Below are 24,639 nucleotides of genomic sequence, written 5' to 3'. Positions count from 1 at the left end.
GTGTGGTGAATGACATGAATATAATGTATTTTATTGATCGTAGAGAGTTAAAAGCGTGTTGACGTCTATTTGCGTAATGGCGCTGTCTCACAAATGTATTTGGTTTATAAGTATGGGAGTAACGCTGTGTGCTCACGCCGCATGTAAACGGGTAATTCCAAATGTTTCAGAAACCATAATTTTGACTTCAACCCGAATATTGATTGCATGTAAATAGATAAAGAACTATTTTTTTCAAAATGGTATGAATTAATTTTTATCATTCTGGGAGAAAAAAGATCCCCAGAATTGAAAATTATTTGGATGTAATCTCCACCATTGATGAAATACAGCTCAGTATTTTCCATTTTTCAAAAGTTACATAAATTTAATTCCATTCATTTCTCTCTTTTATCTTCACTATCGCCTAATTACCAGTTGCATTGGACAATTCAAAATTCTTAGGGATTAGTTATTTCTTAGCACAAGAACCCAACAAATTTTGAGCGATTTTGATCTATGTATGGTACATAGGGGTAGCTCAATCATGTGGATACTAATCTTCAACCGATTTTCCGCGCTGCTAATCAGCTCAGTGTTTCTGACACGACGTTGCTTTATCTGGCCTTTCAAAAGCATCCTGCTGCTCCCTACAGCTCCCCACCTCGGAGGACGGACCGTTGCTTTAAGATATCTTGGAGTGAGTAAGAAGAGAGCAAAAGAAAACGAGAGAAGAGTTGGGCGCATGGGGTGTCTGCCATGCCGTATCCTCGCCACAAGCGACTGATCTACCTTATTGATCTGGCCTAATGAAAAGCGAAACTAACGATTTGTAGGGGAAAGGGCTGCAGCAGAAACAGAGAGGAAAAGACTAATTTAAGCATAGTGTTTCCTTGGCCGCCCTGCAGATGGATATGAGTGAAAAATCATTGGTACTTCCATGCAGAGCTTAAAAGGTCTGTTGCACCGTCTTAACTTTTACTCCTCACCCTCTTTCTCTTGTAGTTTCAAATCTTTGTTATTCTCTATGGGAGGAAAAATCGCAGCAAATTTGAGTATCAATAAATTGTCTCAGCTGCTCAAAAAAACAAAAAACGGAGCCAGGAGGTGGGCGCCTAACACTAATGGTTTACATTAGCAGTCCTCTTCACTTCCTGGACTAAACAACAGTGTATACTCTTTGAGCATTCTCGTATAATAAAGCGTAATAAAGGATGTGTCACAAACCTTACACGTCTCCATTTTAACACTCACTGTCACTCAAGTGATAAGGTACTGTGAAATGGGAAGATTAGCTAGCTAGGCAGTGCTGATGCTAACATCTGCCGTTGGCATCCTCACTTCATGGATGTGCACCAATAATGAGCAATCTTACAAAAACATAATAATCAAATGAAGATAATGTGGTAAAAGACTAATAATTACTAGTAGTAGTTAACAACCAAAAAATGTGAAGTAGATAAAATAGACTAATACAATATATCAATAAAAATATACTTTTGTCTAGAAGTGATGATGTAAAAAGTAACCAGTGGAAGCCAGATAGCTAGTCGCCTATTTGGGGCTTATGAATCTTTTGAATGCATGCTGTGTGATGTTTAGGGTTCTGACAATATTGTTAAAGTTTTAGAAGTTTGGGGGCTCCTGAATTTTGATCCTTGCTCCCAATTTCTCTATGGAAAACCCTGTGGTCAAACATAGTTATAATTAAGACTAAACTTGATCAAACTTAATGATGAAGAAAATGATTATAAATGTTTGATTTTATAGTGCAAAAAAGAGAGATGCAGCAGTGGTGTTGACTGCATTTAAACCAGAGTATCACAGAGGAAGCCTTTATCGTCTATTTAGATGATTGAGGGTGAGGGAATTTATCATTCTTCCCTATTTTCCCATAAGCCCTAATGGAAGGTGTTTGTTTAAAACCCCTGCCAAGCATGTAAGTGCAGTGGAGAATGCAGGGCCAGAGTGAGTTCCATGCTGATGTGCATGTGAGCTAAGGGAGGAGATATACAGTATGCATAGCAAAATCCAAGATGTCAAATACTTGACAGCCAAGACGGAGCGTGTTTATTGACATGGAAGAAAGCTACGACCTCACACACCTGTGCATACTGTATGCATAGACAAACGCACACATGTACACACACACACGCACACATACACACAGCCACTTCCTATCCAAGATGACAACAGAATGAATATAAAACTTTAACCTTCATATTTCATGGCACTATATCCATCCAAAATCCACTGTGTGGACTCCACTCCACTCTAGAGTGTGATGAACTTGGGCATAGCGCTGATATTTATGAACACAGGGTAGAACTTTTCCCATCCAAAACAATGAAGTAAATATTTTGTTTTCATGTTTTATTGAGGTTGTCCTTGAAAGGCACACAGATGGGCTGGCCTGACTCTGCTATAAAAAAACTTCTCTTCACTAGTGAAATAATAAATAAATAAAATGTACGGAGACAGTGTGTAAGCGCCACACAGAGATGATGCAGTAATTACTATAAGAATAATATTGTTATATTACAAGAAATTGTTATTTTTATTTTTGCAATATCATTGTATTTATTAATTTAGTTGACACTTGGAAACCACCTTAACACGTATCTGCCTTCACCTCGAGCAAATTTACCAAATCGTGTTATACTACCTGCGCCAATACTTAGACATGGTTTCAGCAGGTGTAAAGTTTTCAGGTGCGCCGAGTGCATGTCAAAGGAAACACCCTCGGTACGTCGGAACAACCATCTTGGAGCAGAAAGATGAACCAAATTTCCAAACAAGCACACAAGGCTTAATTGTGTCGGCACGAAAAGCATGTCAGATTTTATGCCCAAGCACAGTTGTTCTGTCTACAAATATAGAGTCCCATGCATCAAAATGCATTCAACACAGTAGAATTTAATATGATAATTAGCCCAGTATATATATATATGTGTGTATGATTGTTTATTCATTTTGTTTTGGAGAAAAAAATAACAGCAGAAGAAAGAAGAAGTGTACAGCTAATCTTATTCTGTTAAACAAACAAGAATATATAAATGTCATGTTTTACATTTACCCCCCCCCCCCCCCCCAATATATATTTTTTTCTTAATCTAAGTTTTACACTAACAGGTTTTTGTTCCGTCTAAAATACATCCACACATATATTTAAATAGTTTTCTAATTAGGCACAGTACATGCCAAGAGAACACCCAGAGCCGTATATAGAAAGAGTTTATTGTTACCCTGCTGAAGCCGAGTTGGCCAAACTCTCTCTATATACGGCTCTGGGTACACCATGTTGCTGAACACCACATGTGCTGGCCACGGACAACACCACCTAAAGAATACTTCCTTCTTCCTATTAAATCTATAATTAAATCTTTGGATTGCTTGCGCCCTGTCCTCCACGTATTTCCTGCATTCCTGTCTAATCCTCGTGTTATATGCATTTGTGCATCTGTGCGCTTACCTGAGAAATTTCTGGCTCTCAAACAGATGTAGAATGACAGCACTGACAGAAGAGTTTTGGTGATTTGGGCCAGTGAGTTATGCATGTTCCTGAATCCCCCTGCACTATAGGTGTTCCCTCTTCTCCTCGTCGTTTTGACTGCTTTCTTTCCTGATTTATCCCAAACTCAGCAAGCTGTCGCAGTTGGTGACAGACGGACCCATGCATGCTTTCTTCTACACAAGACAGACAACTCAAGCAGCTCATTGTTGTTCAGGACACGTCAGCTAAAGCACAGCAGTTACACATTACATTTCTTCACTATGCCCTCCTTGTGAGGGGACCTCGTGCCTTCATTTCCAACTCCAAATTGCTTTTTCTCAATTGCTCTCACTCTGGGAATGCCAAGGGGTGCTTCCAAAAATGTGCCCATGGGTCTTTGCAGAGGTCTCGCCCAAATTAGGTATAGGGTTCAATACTGGGTTCAATATCAGATAAGCGTTGTTACCTGCTTAAAAGTGAGAATCAAACCCAGTACTTTTAAAAGACATATTACATTAGATCTTAACTAAGTTTAAAAGGTCTACTTTAAAATGCATGTACTAATGTACTAAGGTACGGAAGTGTATTGCATTCACTTGGGAATGTGACAAATTTTTTTGGGTTGCTTTGTTTTTTTGAGTATTTTTTTTTGTATTTTCTGTTTTTCTGAATATTTTTTTCAGTTTTACTGATTTTTTTTTTCTGTCAAAAAATATTCAGAAAAACAGGCTGAAAAAAAATATTCAGAAAAACAGGAGGAAAAATTATTCAGAAAAAAAGGGGAAAAAATATATTTTTTTAAAACTGGAAAAAAAAAATATTCAAAAAAGAAAAATAATTAGTTTATAAAACAGGGAAAAATTACTCAGAAAAACAGGAAAAAAATATTCAGAAAAACAGGAAAAAAAATATTCAGAAAAACAGGGAAAAAAAATTAAAACAGAAAAAAAATATTCAAAAAAACAACACTCCCCCCAAAAAATTAGTCAGGAAAAACAGGACTTTTGTCATCAAACCAACTTAACAGTGGAATATGACAAGGAATGTAGCACAGTAGTCAAAATTCTCCACTGAAATGAATTAACTGTTCAAAGCAATACATTTTGTAACCCTAACCAGAGACATTAACTTTTTTGTTTAACTCCCACTTTGACTAGTGGTTTCACAGAGTTATTAGCCACTCAGCATTTTCATTAGCCACAATATTGTTGTTAGATCACGCGTTATACACAATTAACTTATACATATTCGATAATGCCCGTATCACACTGAGCAGTGAATGATTGCGAATGTAGCAAATTGTGGGTTTCGTCAGGGTTCGTAAAAGGTTGCAAACATGTTCACAAACAGGTTTACTGGTCGCAGGGAAAATTTTAACATGTTCAAAATTTGTAAATTGATGTAAGTCCAAAGAAACAAAGTAGCATGCCAAAGCTGGGAATAGACTCAAAAACTATTTATGACAGAGACTGAGTGGAACATAAACCGAAGAAAACAAAAAGAAAGCCAGAGAATTAATACCGCAGTCGAGGAAGGTGGGAAGTCAAATTTATCACGCTCAGATTATCCCAGTTCCTACCCCAAAGTGTTCAAGGCGAATGTGAACAACAAAGATGGCTTGTTCCGATAAACTGTTAATCTGGTTCATGCTGTCAGTACAAATGATCTTGTGTTATGTGAAGTTACTTATTTTGAATAAATATGTTTTAATACACATCAGCGTCTCCATGGGGGTGACGTCAGATTGAAGCTGGTCGTTGAAGCCTGGGTCCGTTTTTTTGTGTTTGACTCGGAACTTCCCGTTCAATGGGGCCTTCAAGTGTACACTTCCTGGTCAGAGATCAGAAAAGTCCGCCTTCTCACCTTCCTCAAATGCAGCATAGATATAAGCAAATTGACGAGACACCGAGGAACACCCGGACAAGACATGAGTGGTTGAAGAGAGCTGATTGGTTTGCACAAGGACTCGGACTGACGAGAACAAGTGGAAACAAAACTTAATGAGCAAGGTATGAAAAAAGCACATAAGGAAACAGGACATTACATGAAGCAAAATAAATGTAATCTAAACAACAGATAAACTATAAATAAATAAATAAAATAATTACAAGATATACTCTAGCATTTGTGTCACAAAATAGCCAGCAACCTATTATAAAAAAATACTGTATTTTTGACATTTGCCTTTGAGTTTCAAATATTTTTCTACATGTAATTATACAGCAAGCGGGCAGGATACAAGTGCAGCATATGAGAATGAAAATTTGCGTAAGTGCCGACAGGAAGTGTGCTTTTATACCAACGAGAGGGAAAAAAGTAGCAAGTGGTGCCGGGTTTGCAGTGAGTCAGACCTGTAATTAAAGAGGAGCAATCAATCTGTCCCACTGACCACACTACTTATGCCAAGACTATCGAATAGCTGCAGTAAAGAGCTAATTTAGAACCATTAGGGACTGCCGAGTTTGCAAACAGCCCAGTAATGATGATGGCTGATTCAAGTTCAGGGCTTGGACTCTGTATAACTGTCAGACCTGGCAGTAATAAGGTGGACTAAGTGGATGATTTTAGATGAAAAGAAAGAAGCAAATTAAAAGAGTTTCATGTCTTTCATTTATGATATGTTATGGGTCTTTTTCTTTTCTTTTCTTTTTACGATTTCCCCCAGCACTCACAATGAAAAGGATATGAAAATCTCTTTTACTGTTAAATCTGTCTGTGTGCCCCAAGTGCTCCATTGGCACTATGCAATCATCCCAAAGGAACAGTAGGATAGTAGAATAGGACTGAGTAGAGGCTAGACAATCAACAAACCTAATTTGCATATGCATCCAAATTGCTCATTTTATAATAGTCCTAATGTTGTCTTCAAGGGGTAGCAGATCTGCAACAGGCTTTAATGGGACCTTGCCTAGCCAAAGATTTCTCAGAAATCACATGATTTTTTTCAAATTTGAATTCTAATCTAATGAAAGTAATTAATAAATACAGTGATGGAACAGACACATTGCAGCATAAAATGGTTGCGCGTATAACATTTGTATACTTTTGCTTATTTTCCTTTGGCAGGGGGCAAAAAAGCATCTGTTTTTCCCCCTTCCTCTAAGAGGCTTTTAAGAGTTTTATGTTCAATTTAGTTGTGTGATGGCTAGTGTGATTTCTGAATCCTATCGGTCACATATTGTCAGATTATCCTCTCATCTCCATCATGCCATAAAACGCTTTTATGGCTGCCTTCTATGCTTGACATTTAATTAACGTCCGAGTGACGTGTGCTGTGACAGTGACGCTGCATCTCTGCAATCAACTGCGACAGTTCTCCTGTTTTTTGGTGCCATTTTCTTCCCTAAGTAACAAATGTTAGACTCGTCTCTGGGTCATTATGCTCGTCACACGCTCCCTGGCTATTTACATATACCACAAAACAGTACAATATAATGAGATCTTTGTGACCTTGTTTCCCAGTCGGTGATAAAGGACAAAAAAGGTGAGCGCATTCTTATAAACCGTACTTCCCCTCCCCCCATTTGACCAGATTAGCACACAGTGCCGTCTGATCTGCTTGTACTGACCTAAGAATCCCAATGCTCTCCAAACTCTCTGCATATTAATAATGAGTAGATAAAAGGGAGCCGGACAAATGAACACTGCATTTTAAACTGAGAGACAGAAAGAATGGCAACCAGTGTGGGAATTGTCTTTGATTTGAAGTCCAGCCATACTGAAATAATTGTCTGGCCCAAACTTTTCCCATAACACTCGTTCATACTGCGATCTATCCAAATGTCTCTGTGGATATCATTTGTCATTTATTTTTCATGTTTTTTGTAATATTAGTATTTTTGCCACAACACTTTATTGACTGACAGTGAGTCTCTCCAGGGTAAGCAACTGGACTACGATGTGTCTATCTGTCACGACTTTAAATGCACCATTACTCTTGCAAAGTTTTTTAGTGAACAATTTATCCATAGGAAAAACAAGTTACTTAAATGTGGGCATTCATAAATTTTGCCCTTACAACCTATGCAGCACAGCTATTGTTGCACCTGAAAATGCAAACTTCAGCATGTGGTATTTAACATTTTTACGATCCACCGCCCACCATCAAACACATATTGCCTGGGGGTGTATACCTAAACTATAAGATAAATTATACCTACAATAAAACAGGGAGTCAGCTGTATGGCTTCCACATGAAGGCATTCATAGTAGTTTGATGCATTTTTAGATACTTCAATGAAACAAAAAGCAAAATGGAAAAATAATAATGCTCTTCTTTTTTTTTGATTTAGGATTTTTGTTGGTCTTTTCACCATTATAATGCATGCTGGTAATCATACTTTTAATTGGGATAATTATCAATTAATAAGTTGTCTTAAAGTGGAAGGCAACCTTAAACATTTATTGACAATAGTAAGTCTAAACATGACATTCTGATTAATATTATATTTGTGGAATATGAGTTATGAAGCAAAATCCAGCCGTTTTTATCCATCTCACTTGCTGTCGACTGAAGATGACGTCAGTGTTGTTCAGGTCTCAGGTAACAACCAATCACAGCGCAAATTCAGAAAACAGGTGAGCTCTGATTGGTTGTTGCCTGAGCAACACTGATGTCATCTTCAGTCGACAGCAACTGGCAAAATGGCCGACCCCTAAGATGAATAAAAACGGCTGGATTTTGCTGCTTTACTCATATTCCACTAATGCAATATTAACTATATTACCATATTTACTAGTGAGGCTGCATAGAGCATATTATTGTCCCCAAAAAATGTTTGGGGTTGACTCATGTCATGATGTCATCTGCTCTGGACAACATTCTCCACATGATTCTGACATGCTCATAGTTCACAAACTTTCAGGGACATTCTACCCCTACCTAAACCCACTTTCGTTTAGTTGCTTGACCTTACAAAGGCAAATTTTAAAATGTCCCAATTTCCCCCAGTTGATCGACCAAACACCCATTGCTAGCACAAAGTGAAATACAATTGCATTTCTGAGCAACCTATACTACATTAAAAAACATAAACTCAAATGTGCAAAGAGAGATCAATAAAGGATAGGCAATTTCAACAGTAATCCTTTGGGTAATTCTTCCAAGCAGTTATCATAAAAATGGTTGCAACAAACAAATAAAATTATATGATGTTGGTATCCCCCAAATGTGACAATTAATTCAAAAACTACAGAGATAAGAATAAAATAAATAAATATAGTATGGTATGGTATGCACAGCTTTTGCAGCACATCACGTATTCCTTTTTACGAGCTGTCACACAGCCCAATTATACGTATTGTCATTAAATGTGCAAAGCAGTGTCCCAAATTACATTTCCTTTATTTGCATTCATCTCCGGTGCAGTCTGACAGCATAAATCTAACGCATAACAACCCTTCCTTCCAATCATGGCACTTGTGTAGAGAGATTCGACAGCTGCCTGCAGCCTTTGATTTCATCTCGCCCCAGATCTGCATTGTAATGAGCATTCGGGTCAATCAATAATTCACTGCAGTTTGAGTTAGATAAAATAAAAATAAAAAAAGGAAAAAAGAAAACAGCTCATGGGTAAAAGACGAACAGGACTTTGATCAATGGCATGTAGACACGTATATAGTGCTACTGAGATGTTTCCGTCTCGCTGTTGTAGTTGTCGAAGCGAGGAGAGTAAAACACATGTATAGGGTGTTAGAGAGAGTTAGGGAATTACAATTAATGTTGATATTTGTATTTGTATGTACACATATATTGGCAGATCTATTCAAGTGACAGAGTTGATCAGGTATTGGATCTCTTGTGATGTGCAAAGTTTATTAAATGTCAAATTGCATCTGTAAGTGATTATTGTTGACAATTGCAATCCTTGCAAATGTCATTTGCAGTTATATGTAATAGAGAGATATGCGCCAGAAGGGTTGGATCTACTCGCTGGACACATTAGGGACACTTTTACAATGTGATGGTCTACAATATAATACAACGTTATCAAGAATCATGCCTTCACAATCACATTGATATTCGGTTTTTATTTTTGCAATAAAACCCGTGTTTTTTTTAGGGGTAAATTCAGATTTAATGGCAGCTATTTGTGATGTGCTAATTTGTTGTAAATTTGTCTTAGACAAGTTGACTTCCTTAAGCCACCAGATAAACTGTTTCTTTCAAATTAGTGCTGTCACTATCACATATTTTTAGAATTGATCAATCTATTGATTATTCAATCAATTCATCGACTAATCCAATTCATTTTTAATGTTGCATTAAAGTGTATTATAAAAGTATTTTTTTCTCTGATTACTGTTTGATAACCAATGATAGGTGTTTATTTTGTACTTCATATTCGTATAGTGAATAAAAATGTTACCGGTTCGGTCATTGTTTTCCAAAGTAAAAACAGATGTTTGCAAATGTCTTATTTTGATTAAACACAGAAGACAATCAGTCTTCTTTCACAAAGGAATACAGAAATCAGTAAACAATTACATATTGATATGCTGAAATCAGAGGATTTGGGCAATTTTATATTAAAAAATGGCTCCAAACGATTAAAATAATTGTCGATTAATTTTATAGTCGATTACTTGTCGAGTAATTGATTAATTTTGACAACTCTATTTCCAACAGTGCCATTTTAGAGTGGTTTCCTTATTTTTGGTCTGACTTGTTCTTTTCCTTCTTTGCTAAGTGCAGCATCGAACAACACAACCATTTATTTTGGGGGTGCTGAACAATGAAAAATATGATGGGTTTATACTTTTGTATATTCCAGTCAGTTCCCCTAATTGACATGCTGTTATCATATTGTGATCTCATGACTCCTTCCTCTCAATGTCTCCATATATAGTTCCACCCGAGGACCCCATCATCAGCGGCGGGCCAGTGGTGAGCCTGAGGGCCGGCGACCCTCTCAATCTGACTTGCCATGCTGATAACGCCAAGCCAGCAGCCTCCATCATCTGGATCCGCAATGGAGAGGTCCTCAATGGGGCCATGTACTCCAAGGTAAGCTTAGAGGTGTGTCACGTAGCAGGTTTGGAGACTCTGGAGTGGAAGGGGAAATAAGTCTGTTCTCAGCAGAATTTAGTAAGATTTGGTGATATTGCTTTTCAACTATGTTTGTCAAGGATGTTGTGACAGGATTTGCCATTTTCTTAGAGAGTGTTATGGCAGGTGTTTGCAAAAGCACCCAGAACATATTGCTTTAGTAAATCTTCTTACAAAATTTCCATGAGAACACAACATCGCATGCATTGATATCATTTCTAGACAGATCCGGAACCAAAACACCTGTTGATGAACATCTTTGCATTTGCTGTAAATAATTACTGCGAAGGTGCCACACATGCAGAGTTGTTGGTGGACCTTTGCCACACGATCCAGATGGCTCTTTGAAAGCAATTCCCTTGAAAATCCAGGTTGGTGTTTTGATAAGAAAACCACTTTTTTGGGGGGTCCGTCATACAAATCAACTGAGACAAGCAGATGGCAACATCATGGAACTATCAGTGACGCTTCCCTTCTGTCATGATTTTCTTCTTCAGTTGCACTTGTCTTCATTTTTTGTCAACCTGTTTCCAAAATCTGTTCAGCAGATTGTCATCTCTGATTGACAGAATGTGTTTCTCCCTGATTTTAACATTCACCACCATTTGCACCAACCTGGTGTCATGGTCACCTGAGCCTCTCGAACTCTTGACTGACATTTACCCCCAAGGCTAATAACGAAATCAACGTTGCCATGTTCTATTTCCATTTGCACAAATAGCATAAAGAGAACAAGTACTTTCAAGCACTAACATCTCCCCTCTTCTCCCCTCAACGCGCTTCCTCACCCTGTCACGGCTGCTTCATCACATTATCGGCTTTTTTCAAAGAGCAGATAAATGCAATTGATTGGACTGGGGTATGGTACCAGGCTTATTTGAATAAAATGATTGCTAGAAGTGCTGCTTCTTAATGGCATGAGGGGAGAATGTGCTTCCCGTCTTCACTAACTCTTCAAGAGAAAGCAGATATGAGATTAGACATTGTTCACTGAAATAGTCGTGGCGCTCTAAAACTATACTATGCCATGAGATCTCCGTTCATAATACAAAAAAAAAGAGTATTATTATTAATATTATATTTTTTAAAGGATCAAATCATTTTGTAAGAAAAACATTGTTTTCTTGTATTCTTCAATTAGTAACTAATGTAAGCAGAAATTATTTCTCACGCTAGTTGAAAACATTTTTCTTTGCACCTTATTCGGGCTAAATACAGGCAAAGTGTTATACCTTGATTAAAGAGATCAATGCTGGTGCTTTTCTTATCATTAAAGAGTTATTGGGCCACTTCCTCCTGCCAAAGGCTTAAGCATTTGTCACATGCGCAATCAATGAGTGAACAACCGGGATCAAGTTTCTTAATCGCTAAAAAGTGGTTAAGTGGATTTTAACACAATGTTGTTGAGTGAAAACTGTTTCAGGGAAGCTTGATCAACAAAATGTTGATGCTCTTCAATGCAGAAACAATATGTTATACTCTAAGCTTGAGCTGTTGTACAATACAGTTATTGTACTGGAATGACAAAAAATGTTGACAATAAAAAAAAGAAAAGTGTTTCCCCACCCATGAATTCCTTCTCCCAAATGTCAATTCATATATTGTATATGCTGAGAACTGAACGGGAGAATGTTGCATTGGTGTTAGAAAGAGAGAAAGTGATGACATTTTTATGGACAGTTCTTGATTACTCTATAAAAAAATCAGGTTGCCATTCTTTTCTACATCAAAGTTTCCATAAAACCAACAGCCTTGCAATCATTTGGGTGGAAAATTAACTGTTATGATTCATGACTCCATGTTTAACATGGCTTTATGTTGCTGTAACAACACCAAAAAACACCAAAACCTGTACCTATTTAACTGTGAGCAAGGGAGTAAATGCCAGTTAATCTTGTCTGTCATTTAATCATCATCAGCTTCATTTATCCAACGTTAATGTGACATCTCATCTGCATTTTCTTGCACTTTGTCTTACCATGTTTTGGGAATACTGTTTATAATATGAATACAAACTTTTGTGAGACAACATGTTTCCCAGGACTTATTAGGCCAAATGGTTTATTTACTATGCCTAAATATGGCTTCTTTTTTTAAAACAATCAAAATGTGTTTTGACAATTTATTCATAACATGAATCATTAAAAAAAATAGAAATTAAAAAAACTTCAGTTGAAAGCACCATTTTTGCAGTACTGTGCACATGCCTGCAAATTTGACAGTTTTAGACGCATTGTCAGAAAGCAGATATCCCTCCAAATACTCTGGAAGATGTTCTTATCCCATTATAGCCATTATGAGATGTCATCTGGAGCAAGAGAAAATCAGATCATATTGATTGAAGCAAGGGAAGAGGGTTGATGGATGCTGGACAAAACATCACATTGTGGCTGTTGTTTTAAACTACAAGGCAGTGTTAACATATGCAACTGTAAAACAAAACAAAACTACAAGGCAGATTCATTTTATTCTCTACTATACGGTATATGCATTGAGGTTTGTTTCATGCCAGTGGAACAGAGGTTCACAGTAAACACACTTGTGGTTTAGGGCTACAGCAATGAATTAACTTGTCTGGCAGCACATCAAGTTTTATTGAGTAGGTAATCCATTCAGTTCAGCTGTTTTTTTTTAATTAGCAGATAATCCCAGTTGATTGGATTCTCTAAACCACCGACTGATCTGCTACTGACAGGTCACCTTCTTGTAAAGACTAAACATTGCAAAGCAGTCACAGTTCTACATTCGTCACATACGTTGACTACTGTTATTGACTATTTTTAGCTGCGACACTGATTGAGGACGACGGCTTTCTGCTGAACTAGAAGAAGCTCAACTTTACATATACTGTGGGTCATGTAATTTGTAAGAGTGAAAAGGGATGACATGACAAATCTCCATGTACCAAATGTATTCTGAAGAATATTGATATTATTAGTCTTGCGAAAATAATACAAATGATATTTTATGGAAGTGTTTTGGGGCACAGCAGCAAGAAGCAGCATATCGTGCAATTTAAATTTCATCATCATCAAAGTTCTGCTATGATACAGCGAGCAATATCAAAGTACTCGAAAATCAGAAGATCTTAGCCCATTTTTGCTGCAAATGTATCCAGATGTTCTGAGGGAAACTAGGTGCAGGAACAATGTGTGGTGGGGAAAATGCCTACCAGGTCTGATTAATTTATTGGATAAGGCATGATGATGTGAGACCAAGGTTGTTCTTACCCTTTCCACTGAAAAAAATATTAAAACCATTCATGCTGGATTGCTATATTGCAGGCCATTGGCTAGTAGTGTTTGACATGTTGTCATTTTTAATACAGAAAAATACAGCCTTATTTTAAATTCATGTCCTTGTGAGACGTTCTGTTTAAGAGTTACTTTGAGTATTTAGTGAAGAAGTGTTCTTGAATATGTAAAAAAATATATTAAATGGTCATTTTGAATGAGGTCATAATATTCATAATGAGTTACAGTTGTATTCAAAGCTCTGAATAAAGTACATGGACATTGAAGTGACACCAATTAATTATTCAAAGACAATATACGGTCTGAAATAAAAAGTTCCAAAAATATAATTCAGCAATTCAAGGATTTACAATATGAGACAAATACAATGAGTAGAAGTGCAGCAAAAGGTGTCTTGTGGTCAACCCAATCCATCTTTTCATCACTTTCCCAAGAAAGAAAAGGGAGATGTGCTTTGCTATTGACATTTGGACTTTGCAGTTGAGCATACAATTTGTTCTTGTCAGTGATTTGGTTCTGTCCTTGCCTGGTTAGCATGAACTCCTCCTTTAACGAGAGACAAGAAAAAGCGAGAGCTATACGGGACTCTCTGCCGACTTATTGCAGATGGTTTTCACAATAGCGGCAGACTCACAGGATAATAGATGCAAAGAAGAGTGATGTTTTTTTGCAGAGTATGACAAGCCATGCGGTGGAGCATGGCTGTTAAAATTCACAAAAAGAAGACTTGAGAAGCCTTTACTTCTTTTCATATCAACCGTTAAGTGTAACAGACTTGTAAAGGTTGCTGTGTGATCGGGAATTTCGAACAGGATCAGGAAACAGATTGCTCTATTGTCATCCCGCAACTCAACTCAAAATTATTTATAGAACAATTTAAAAATAACCACAAGCCCACTCATACACCATATATTAGGGAATTAAAAAAATAACAAATGCCATGCTAATTACAGTGCCTTTGCATTAATGGTAGTCAGTAGAACTTTACAAAGAATGCATTCACAAATTAAATTTGTGTTATTTGGTCTTTCCTGGGAATGATGGCTTTGTTTGAGCTATTTCTTAAATTGTATATATAAGCAGTGCTACAAAACATAATGTAGCATCGCACTCACAGGATGAATCAGGCAAAACCGCGAGCTAACACACTAAGAACTAAATCATTATTGTTGACTGTAATCATGCCAAAACAACAACATTAGCCGGTGCGGTAGCTTATTGTCTTTTTCCCCGCTACTTTCATATGGCCGCATTTCAAAGTACCTCCTTGTGTTTCTCCATGATGACGGTCAGAAATGGAACTCGTGAACAATATACATTGCTGCTACAATAACATGGAATAAAACAAACCGTTGTCGATAATGCTAATAATTAAACACACAGTGTGCTCCGCTTCAGTACTCCAGAAAATGGTTGAGTGCAATTTAGGCGATTTTGTTAATAATAATAATAATAATAATAATAAATCCAGGCTAATTGGCTCAGTCTTCACCTAAGTTTGATGACTGTGTTAAGACCAGACCAAACAAACAGGGAAAGTAAATAGTGTATCAAAATAGACTTGTGGAAGCATTCAATCATTGTAAACAACAGCCTCCTACTTAAGATGTGTTCTCTTATGCATATATGAACAACATAGTGTATACTTAACTGTACTTTATTTGTCGAGATAATTGGGGCTGTGTACTCTTGCATCACACCTTAAGTCAGCCTCTTGACCTGATGCTTGGAAAATTCTAATGGCAAGGTAAATTAATTTGTTTTTCAAAGTGCTTTACATAAAACATTAAAAGAATTACGGAAAGAGAAACAGATTATTAAGGCATTAAAAATAATCATAACAAAAAATCTAAAATAATTCCATTAAAATTATTTCAACCAAGCATTAGTCTAGATAAATTAAAAGATATCAGGGATTAAAACGAGAACAAATGATAGCGTCACAAAAATCCTGCAGTTAACAATAATGTTTTCAGCTCTGATTTAAATGAACTGACAGTTTGAGCAGTCCTCAGGTATTCAGGGAGTTTGTTCCACATGTGCGAAGTATAATAACTAAATGCTGCTTCACTTTATTCGGTTTGCTTCTGGAAACACACAATTGAACTGCCCCATATGACCTGAAGGTCTGGATGCTTCAGAGATGTGTAAGTGATGTTGTGGTGCTCTGTAATCAGAGCAAGGGGCAGCATGTACTGTAGATGTTGAATAAAAGTGGACCCTTGAGGAACCCCACGTGATTATTATTTTTTTCATTCAGACTCATGAGTACGAAGTCCTTGAAACCAACATGACAATGTGCATGACCGCACAAGCAATTCTGGTGCAGACATAAATTTAGTCCTGTCCTTTCCCTCATCTTTGTCTGCAGACATTGCTCCGCGATGGGAGGAGAGAAACCACCGTGAGCACGCTCTACCTGCCACCCTCCAACATCGAGACTGGCCAGCAAATCATTTGTAAGGCCTCAAACAAGGCGGTCCCCAATGGCAAGGAGACCAGTGTCACAATTGACATCCAGCGTAAGTACATCATTTTAAGTTTGTTTGTGGATCGTTTACCTTGTAGTCTTTGTAACTAATGGATCTTTTAAGCAGCCATTTCTTTAGCTTTCAAAAAACAACATTTAAAGCCATAAAAAAAATGTATAAAGCCATTTCTACACTTTAAAGTTGAAGGCCTTTTGGGTTGTAGAAGTCTGAATTTAACCAAATGTCTTTGGGGGAGGGGGAGCAAAAAATGTTTAAGAAGTAAGAACACAAAAGTCTCTGATTCAAAGCAGAATCCAGTGTTATGATGCACATCGACACTAGCTAAACTCGCTAGCTAGCTAAATTCAATTTGAGTGTTCTCTTACTAGGTAACATATTTATTTGTACTTATATGATGGTTGTACCCATTGCACTGGGGAAGGGCTTGCAGCTAAATGTTATTGGCCAGCTGTCGGAAAATATTCAGAATCTACTATTGAGTAACTGTTAGTTTGTATGGAATGGTTAAGTCAGTTTCTAGATGTTCTAAAGTCCTGTTTGCATGAGCAGAATAATGTTTCCCTGTGATTCGCTTGAATGTGGCTATAGCACAACTTCCCATTTATGTCATGCTATAGACAACAAACAAGTTGTGACTGACTGAACAGCACCTCTCCTGGTCACAGCCAAGCATTGTGATCCATTAAATCTCAATTTCTCCAAGACATGTTAATCAACAATCAATTCCACGCCATTGAACATAATTCTTTCAGATTAATTAATCCATAATTATACTAATCTCAAGCATGTAAAGTTGATAAAGGTCAACTAGTGTTGACATTCAATGTTCTCGTCTAATTAGTATCAATATCCGTGTATCATGCTGTAGGAGGACAGATGAATTAGCTTTGCATCTTTTTTTATTTATGTATGATTATGAACAGAGCAATCCATCTACCCTGAGCAGGATCGTTTCGACTTTGATTGCCTCTCTACCGCCATCCGTCATCAGTAGATGACATGTGCAATCTTCCTTTCAAACAGGCAAAGCATGCCCATCGTGTAAAATTCTTCGGCCTCTTGTCAGGGAATCTTTTCCAATTGAGAGCTTCTCCGAGTTAGAGGGGGGAGCTTAGTACAAAAGGGATTTTGCATCACTCGCAGCCCTGTCAACACCATTAAGTATGACTAATAAAGCAGAAAATGCTATTCAGAGAGCCATTATGACAGACTGCTCCGTTCTTTTCAGTATGTGCATCACAAGAGGCACGCACGGCAAGAGCGCTCACTGCGTGATCTGGCCAGTTTAGGGCACAAGAATAAAATATCATGTGTTGTGTTTTCATTCCTTGCAGCATGCCAAAGGTATTATTTTATTTCTGTCATTCAGTCACAAAGAAAGTCATATATACGTATATTTCACTAGACCTAATGATGCGGCTGCTCATATTGTGGCTGTCACCTTGCTACTAAAATTATGATTCAAACCTGAAAAGTGAAAGCACAGGAGAACTAAAATTAGCATTCTAAAATGTGCACAGTTATAGGTCCTGGAAAAAGAAAAGAAAAATCCCACAGCATGAGAACAAAGTGAGCGACAGCGGAGACTAATTGTCGTGACTCAAATTGTCTCCCACAAGGTTCAGCCTCTACACTATCCCTCTTTAACCCACGACTCCCCCTTCTCGTTCTCCTCCTCCCCCTTGCACTGACTCGACAGGTAAAGTGTTCAACACAGCTCAGCAGAGCTGCTTTATTTTCCGCTAACATCCACTTCCAAATTAAGCTGCAAAAATGAAACATGCTGTAATTGAACTTTGATTCACGCGTGTTGGGTATCAATTTGCTTAATTTCCATGCTACCTTATTCAATTACAAGGTTCCTGGCTCAGCAGCAGAATTTGAAGCACTTTTTTTCTTTAACAAAACGTTTTCTGTGTTGTTGTTTCGAACCAGTTTAATTGCTACGTTGTCCTTATGAGAGGCTCAAATGTTTTTTGTGACTCAACCTTCTTCTATTCATTTATAGACCACAAAGAATGAAATGAAAAGGCTATTTTGAAAGAACAGATATTCTGCAAGGCTTTTAAATGAATTATTAAATCTTCGTATCAAAGACATGAATAACAGAGATATTATTTTATTTTTGAAGGCTTTAAATGGTTTGAATCCCTGTTTGAATTCTCACAAAAAAATTGATGGGTACATCCTTGGAACAATGCCATAAAATTATTATTGGTGATCAGAAATGGAGACAGGATCTTGCACGCACGCACACACACACACACACACACAAAAATACATTGTCAATAAAGATCTACCAGAACTTTGGGGAAGGACACATGTGCAGTAAATATTGAGTGACATGTTTTTATATAAGGGAGATAGTAGTGTAGATAGTAGATGTGTGCAAACCCTGAAGGAGAAACTTGAAATATAGAAATAAAATTGCAATATTTGTCTGCCAGACATTCACAACAACTGAGCAGCAGGCAAATATTACAGTTTATATGACTTATGAAAATGTAAGCCTGTAGGACAGAAATGGAAGGCTGCTTTTGATGGACTGATAAAGTATTTATTGGGCAACCATATTTAGTTACATAAACAGATGCTCAAAATCAGCATAGTGTGGTATGCCAGCACTCGGGTTGTTATAAATATTTGTGCCTACTAACCTGTTGACTCGTATGCCATCCTGGGCTGGACTGGCCCTCTGGCAGATTCCCGGTAGGACGGCACATTTTGGAGCAGATGCAGTGCTATTTCACTATTAATTTACTGGACCGGCCAACAATTTAGAGGGGGGGGGTCTTTGCATTTACAATACAGACATCTTGGTCTTGGTCGCCAGAAGTCATGCTGGCCGGTTTAAGTCACAATGTCAAAGCCATTATATATATATATATATATATATTTATTTATTTATTTTAATTTTTTTTATTTTGTGCAAGTCCAGCCCTAGCTTAATCAGTCCAGTATTGAGCGATTTTGACCCTTTAGTTTCATTGTGGCATTGTGCAGCAATCTCCTCATTTCCTTATGTACACAGTATACACGTCTGACGCTTTACAGTATGTTACATTTTGCACTTACATGAGAGTAAACTGTTTTTAGTTTTTTTTTTAAACACTTTAAGTACATGTATATGTACAATTTTGCTATATAATAATATTGACTCCATTGATTGATTGTTATGACCTGTCTGGGTGCAATCAAGCAACACATTTATTTATTTTGGTAGTCACTTATTTATGACTTCCTGATCCAGCGGAGAAAGGCTTGGGCACAGATGGAAAATACATAGCTTGCCTGTTTTGAAATATTCTGGCTCGGCAGAATTTGCAGCGGGTCCACAGTCAGAATTGGGCCACAGCCAGCTAGAGAGGGATCGAGAGAAGTAGTGAATAAGCAGCCAGCGTGAATTGCTGCGCACACACTCACCTGCTCCTGATAACACACACCACCAGGGAGGCTATGAGAGTAACATACGCTTACATCATAAATACACCGAGATGTGTTTATAATTGTCCTTCATTTTTATACCCATTATACATATACCTGTTTATATGTTTTTATGTTGAAATGCAAGCAATTTGCATCCTATTTTTTTCTGAAAAAGCCTCCCCATTAAGCAATGTTGAAAGTAAATATATTCGACTTCATCATCTTTTGAACATCCATGCTCTCGTGTGTTTCAATAAGTGGCCTCTCAGTGGAGTATAAATATAGGAGGGATTAATGGTGGGCGCGGTAAATGGTTCTTATTAGTCTAAGTGGATCCCTGGTGAGGGGCCGAATGCAGCATGTTGCTGAAGGTAAACTTCACTCTGCAGCCTCTGCTTTTCCCTCACACCTGACTTACTGATTTGTCTCATAATGCACCGGCCACAGAGGCCTTTGATGTCTGGCTTGGACACTACCTCCATGATTTTTGGACTGTGAGCTGCAAAGTGGACTCATGGGTTGTATGCTGGTGTGCAAGGATGTGACTCATGGTTAGAGTTTAGTCTGAGTAAGTAACTAGTAAGTAGTTTCTTTTTTTTAGTTAAAAGCTTAGGAGAATGAAAATAATAATAATAATAATAAATGTCATTCAATTTAATTTTCATTGTCCTCATTAGGATCGCTGGCATGCTGGAGCCAATCCCAGCACACTTTGGGCAAGACACTGTTGCCAGTAAATCACAGGTCACATATTGACACACGGACGTCATTAAGCAAATAATGTCATTTTCGCTTTTAATATTCATGTCACTCACCACGCTAAATAAAGTGATCGGTTTCCTCGTCGCTCCAAAGGTATGGTTCTTTGCTGTGTCGTCGTGTTTGTTTACCTCTGCTTGAGTGTTTCCGTTGCCTTGCATGCCAGAAGCATGGACTTAGATACTCGTATATACAGTATGTGTGTACACACTGTGGTATTTTCATCGTAGAGATAGAAAATAACGTGAAAACACCGCGGTGACATTAATGTTCGCTCATTTAACGATGCACACCAAAAACCAAGATTTCCAAATGTTTGGGTAACTAAGAGGTCTTGTTTTTAAAAAATAAATAAGAGCACATTCGGATTTTTGCACGTTTATATGGCCTTTTAATAATATTCGGATTTTAGAAAGGTTATTGACTGCATGTAAGTGTACTAATTGACAAACAAACATTAACTCTGGAGTATCCGGAGAAAACCCATACAAGCACTGGGAGAACAATATTTTACTATGCAATGGTGTAGAAATGCATCCTCCATAAGATTGACTAACATTTAATCAGTCTTATGTACCATAATTAATTAGGCCAACTGAAAAACCCAAAACTCAGTGCAGTTATAAACCTTTGAAATATAATAAACTAAATATATTTTCTGAGAGTCGCTATCTCTATCAGGCAAAACAACTGCCATTGTGAGCTAACTAACAAATACCTGGCGCAATGTCTTGAGATTGTCTATGACCTTGGCCAGCCAATCGGAAACAACTGGATTTATTTGTTTTTTATAAAATAAAAAGTTGCCCATTAAAACTGCATTTGCTTTCCCATAAACACCATTTTAAACTCTGCATTATTAACATCTACATTTACAAGCTGGCGGGCTTCCCTGCCTTTGTAGGCACATTACTGTTTTTCTTCTTGCAATATAGCTACCTGTGGAATAGTGTGGAATGTCAATGCACACAAAAACAAATCCGCATCCACAGCTCTAAAAGCCCACTAGAAAACTAAAAATGCTGCCATTTATTTCCTCCCGTACTGATTATTATACACCTCTTACAATGAGAGGAATGTGTCAAGCATGGATTATCAAGGTTTCGGCTTTCCCTAAGGGGTCAGTGTGCCAAAATAGCATTGATTTCTATATTAACTGATGGAAAGATGGTTAAGGTTTGTGGTGGTTTCTGGCGGCCGTGGCTCAGGGTGTAGAGACGGTCGTCCAGTAACTAGAAGTTTGGCTGTTTGATCCCCGCTCTCCCCGAGTCATGTGTCGTTGTGTCCTTGGGCAAGGCACTTCACACACATTGCCTCCAGTGCTACTAACACTGGTGTATGGAAGGTGTGAATGTTTGGTGGTGGTCAGAGGGGCCGTAGGCGCACACTGGCAGCCTCGCTTCCGTCAGCCTGCACCAGGGCAGCTGAGGCTACTTAAGTAGCTTACCGCCACCACAGTGTGGATGTGTGAGTGCATGAATAATGTATTTGTTCCATTGTAAAGCGTCTTTGAGTGTCTAATTAGATAGAAAAGCGCTATATAACAAAATCTCACATTGGTGTGTATCTCACTTACCTTCAATTGTATATGCGCGATACAACTCTGCTTTATTCTGTTAGCATCATCTGAAACAAAACAACTCTTCATACTTAGTGCGTTTAACTGCAGCATCTTCTCACCAATGTTAATCGTTTGCATTCACCTCACTTAGAGAAGGTAATGCTGAGTTGTGTTGGGGTTAAACAAATTACCATCTAAATACACTATGTGTTAAAATAAGTGGGATTTAAGGTGATAGGGTGTAATTGTAAAGCCTGGATAGACTGCTGACTTCACATTTGTCCATCGCAGTCAATTAGGTGACAGTAATTATTGAGAACGGATGAGCGACTTACCGCCAATGCATGACTTGACTTATTCCATTTAGACTTTGCTAATCAGTGGAAAACACCCCACTGTGCTTCCTTGTACAGTCACTGGACACTTCATTAGGCGATGTTGCAAAACCTAACGAGATCCAATACAAGAGCTGCATCAAAAATTCCGCCTCGGCAAATATCATAATGATTGGGTTGTGTAGGTGTAACCTGAAGTTGTATCTTATGAATATATAACATCCAGTAGCAACTATGCCATGTCTTGCCCACTAATCACACAACATCATAAATATTCCTCCAACGTTTTCTAGTCCAGCTGCATCCACAGAGCGCTGACCCACATCGAAATATGCTGGCAGATGAAGGCTCTGCCAGGCTTCGCTGTGTGTTTGCATTGCAAACAAGCCGACGCGCGTGTGGAATGCCATTTGTTGAGACTAATTAATAAAGGACATGCAGATGTGCAATTGGGGAGGTTTTGGTAGCAGACTCAGCAACAGTGAATGCTCTCCTTGCTTAATCATGCAGGTAATGGTAAATATGCCTGCAAGAGAACTGAAAGTGAGATGGGCAGAGTGTAAGGATATGTGCAGTTAAGTATTGGATTCAAGTCTGTGATTCTAATAAATTATTATTATTGGAGTTTTTTGTTTGTTTGTTTATTGAACATATAGATGCAATACAAAATATAAAATAAAATTGAAAGAAAGAAAATAAAAGTTACAAAGGAAACAAATTATTAGTCAAATGTACATGTTCTAAGGGAGTAGGAAGAAATACCTTTCTCCATTGCTTACGGCAAAATAAGTAAAAGAGAAAATAAAGCCCTACATATACAATTAATCTTATCACAAGATGATACATTTCCCCAAAATAATTAGTTCAAACATAGTTTAGTCTATTTGAATTGGGGTCTTTATTGGGGGCTGTCAGAACATCAATATTAATTCAACGGGCACACGGATACAAATTTGGGGTGAAAAGCGGTCTTCAAGTGCCACTAAATCGTTCACAGGCGGAGATTGCAGTTATTTATGAATGACATGCTTTACGTACGCCAGTTTCCTACATGGACCCTGACAAGTCCGTTATGCTCCCACCATCTTGACCACTTTCCTGTATTGAATTTAAAGGGAATGAAAGGAGCTGCTTCCTTTGGCAAGTTGGCTGTGTTCACTCCCACAACGGTGCAAATACCCATTTCTAACTGCACTTGTCTATGAAACGTCCTCCCAGTGCTTGCATGGGTGTATCTCCCACATTCCAAAACATGCATGTTGGGTAATTGGAAACTCCTAATTGGCCAGATAGATGTGAATCGTGAGTATGAATAGTTGTTAGTGCCTAGTGATTGACTAGCAACCAGTCTAGGGTCTACCATCCCAATCTCAGACAAAAGTCACATAGGACGGGCTATTGCTTCCCTCCCAACCATGAAAAATGGATGGATGGACGGACAGATGAATGGATGATATTGAACCCAGCTCTTGTGTCAGATTAGATTGGTCGGCTGTACCTCATAAAGTGGACCATGAGTGGGTGTGTCCCAAAGAATGTATTGCTCATTTATTTCGTCTTCTCAAGGCAATCAAAATGTTGTTTTATGGTGGAATGCCTCACAATCAATGTATTTGGCCACATAGTTGTTTGCTGAAGTAGCAACCATCCATATGACAGTGGTATCATATTGTTGAGGCTAGACGTAACAGGCCAAATGGCCCGCAAACAGCTCTACCACACTCATGGTAGATGGTCCGACTGGTACTTGAGATCAGCTGTCTGCAGCCACCTGCAGCAACTGGGAATTGAGCTTTAAGAAAGATAGAAAAAAAACAATCAATGTTTTCACTACATACAGGGAAACAGAGTGAAGTTGGAGGAATATTGCAACAAAGTTGTCTGACATTCACTTACCTACCACTGACCTTCTAAACTTTACTGGATAGCCCACCTCTTTTTTAATTTGTCCTATTGTTTGAGTGGAGCTGCAATCACCCGTTTTCCTCTTCTTTTTTTTTATATCCCTCTGACACCTATCTTCTTGCAACTCTTCGTTTGATGATTCTAATGAATCAACATTCTAAATTATTGATGTGTTGTCGTCTTCTTAGTGTACCACCCACTCTGCTAGCCATGCATTTATACATTAGAGTGGCAAATTGACTTTCTTTTAGGTCAATAGGTGCGTTAAAGTTTTTCGCAAAAATAAAAGCGATATTGTACGATTTCAATAAAGTACAATTTCGACTTGTCTGTTTTTCCATTGAAGAGTGTTTCGCTTCTGAGGCGCAATTCTCATAATGTCCCGTC

General features: G+C 37.9%; 1 protein-coding gene across 7 annotated transcripts in view; it reads left to right on the top strand.

Annotated features, from left to right (window-relative positions):
• Positions 1 to 24,639, top strand: part of kirrel3b (kirre like nephrin family adhesion molecule 3b) — a 219,663-nt gene that overhangs the window by 156,756 nt on the left and 38,268 nt on the right. For all 7 annotated transcript variants that reach the window (XM_086080588.1, XM_086080587.1, XM_086080584.1 and 4 more), the window contains exons 8-9: positions 10,321 to 10,478; positions 16,146 to 16,296. In XM_086080588.1, the coding sequence (XP_085936714.1) occupies positions 10,321 to 10,478; positions 16,146 to 16,296 (309 nt within the window). The remainder of the gene's footprint in view (positions 1 to 10,320; positions 10,479 to 16,145; positions 16,297 to 24,639) is intronic.

The sequence above is a fragment of the Leptonotus elevatus genome, chromosome 7 (genome assembly GCF_054856555.1).
Source record: "Leptonotus elevatus isolate MCC_2025b chromosome 7, RoL_Lele_1.0, whole genome shotgun sequence".
Lineage (NCBI taxonomy): Eukaryota > Metazoa > Chordata > Actinopteri > Syngnathiformes > Syngnathidae > Leptonotus > Leptonotus elevatus.
Note: the sequence above shows the minus strand (reverse complement) of the source record. Positions and strands in the feature narration are given on the sequence as shown.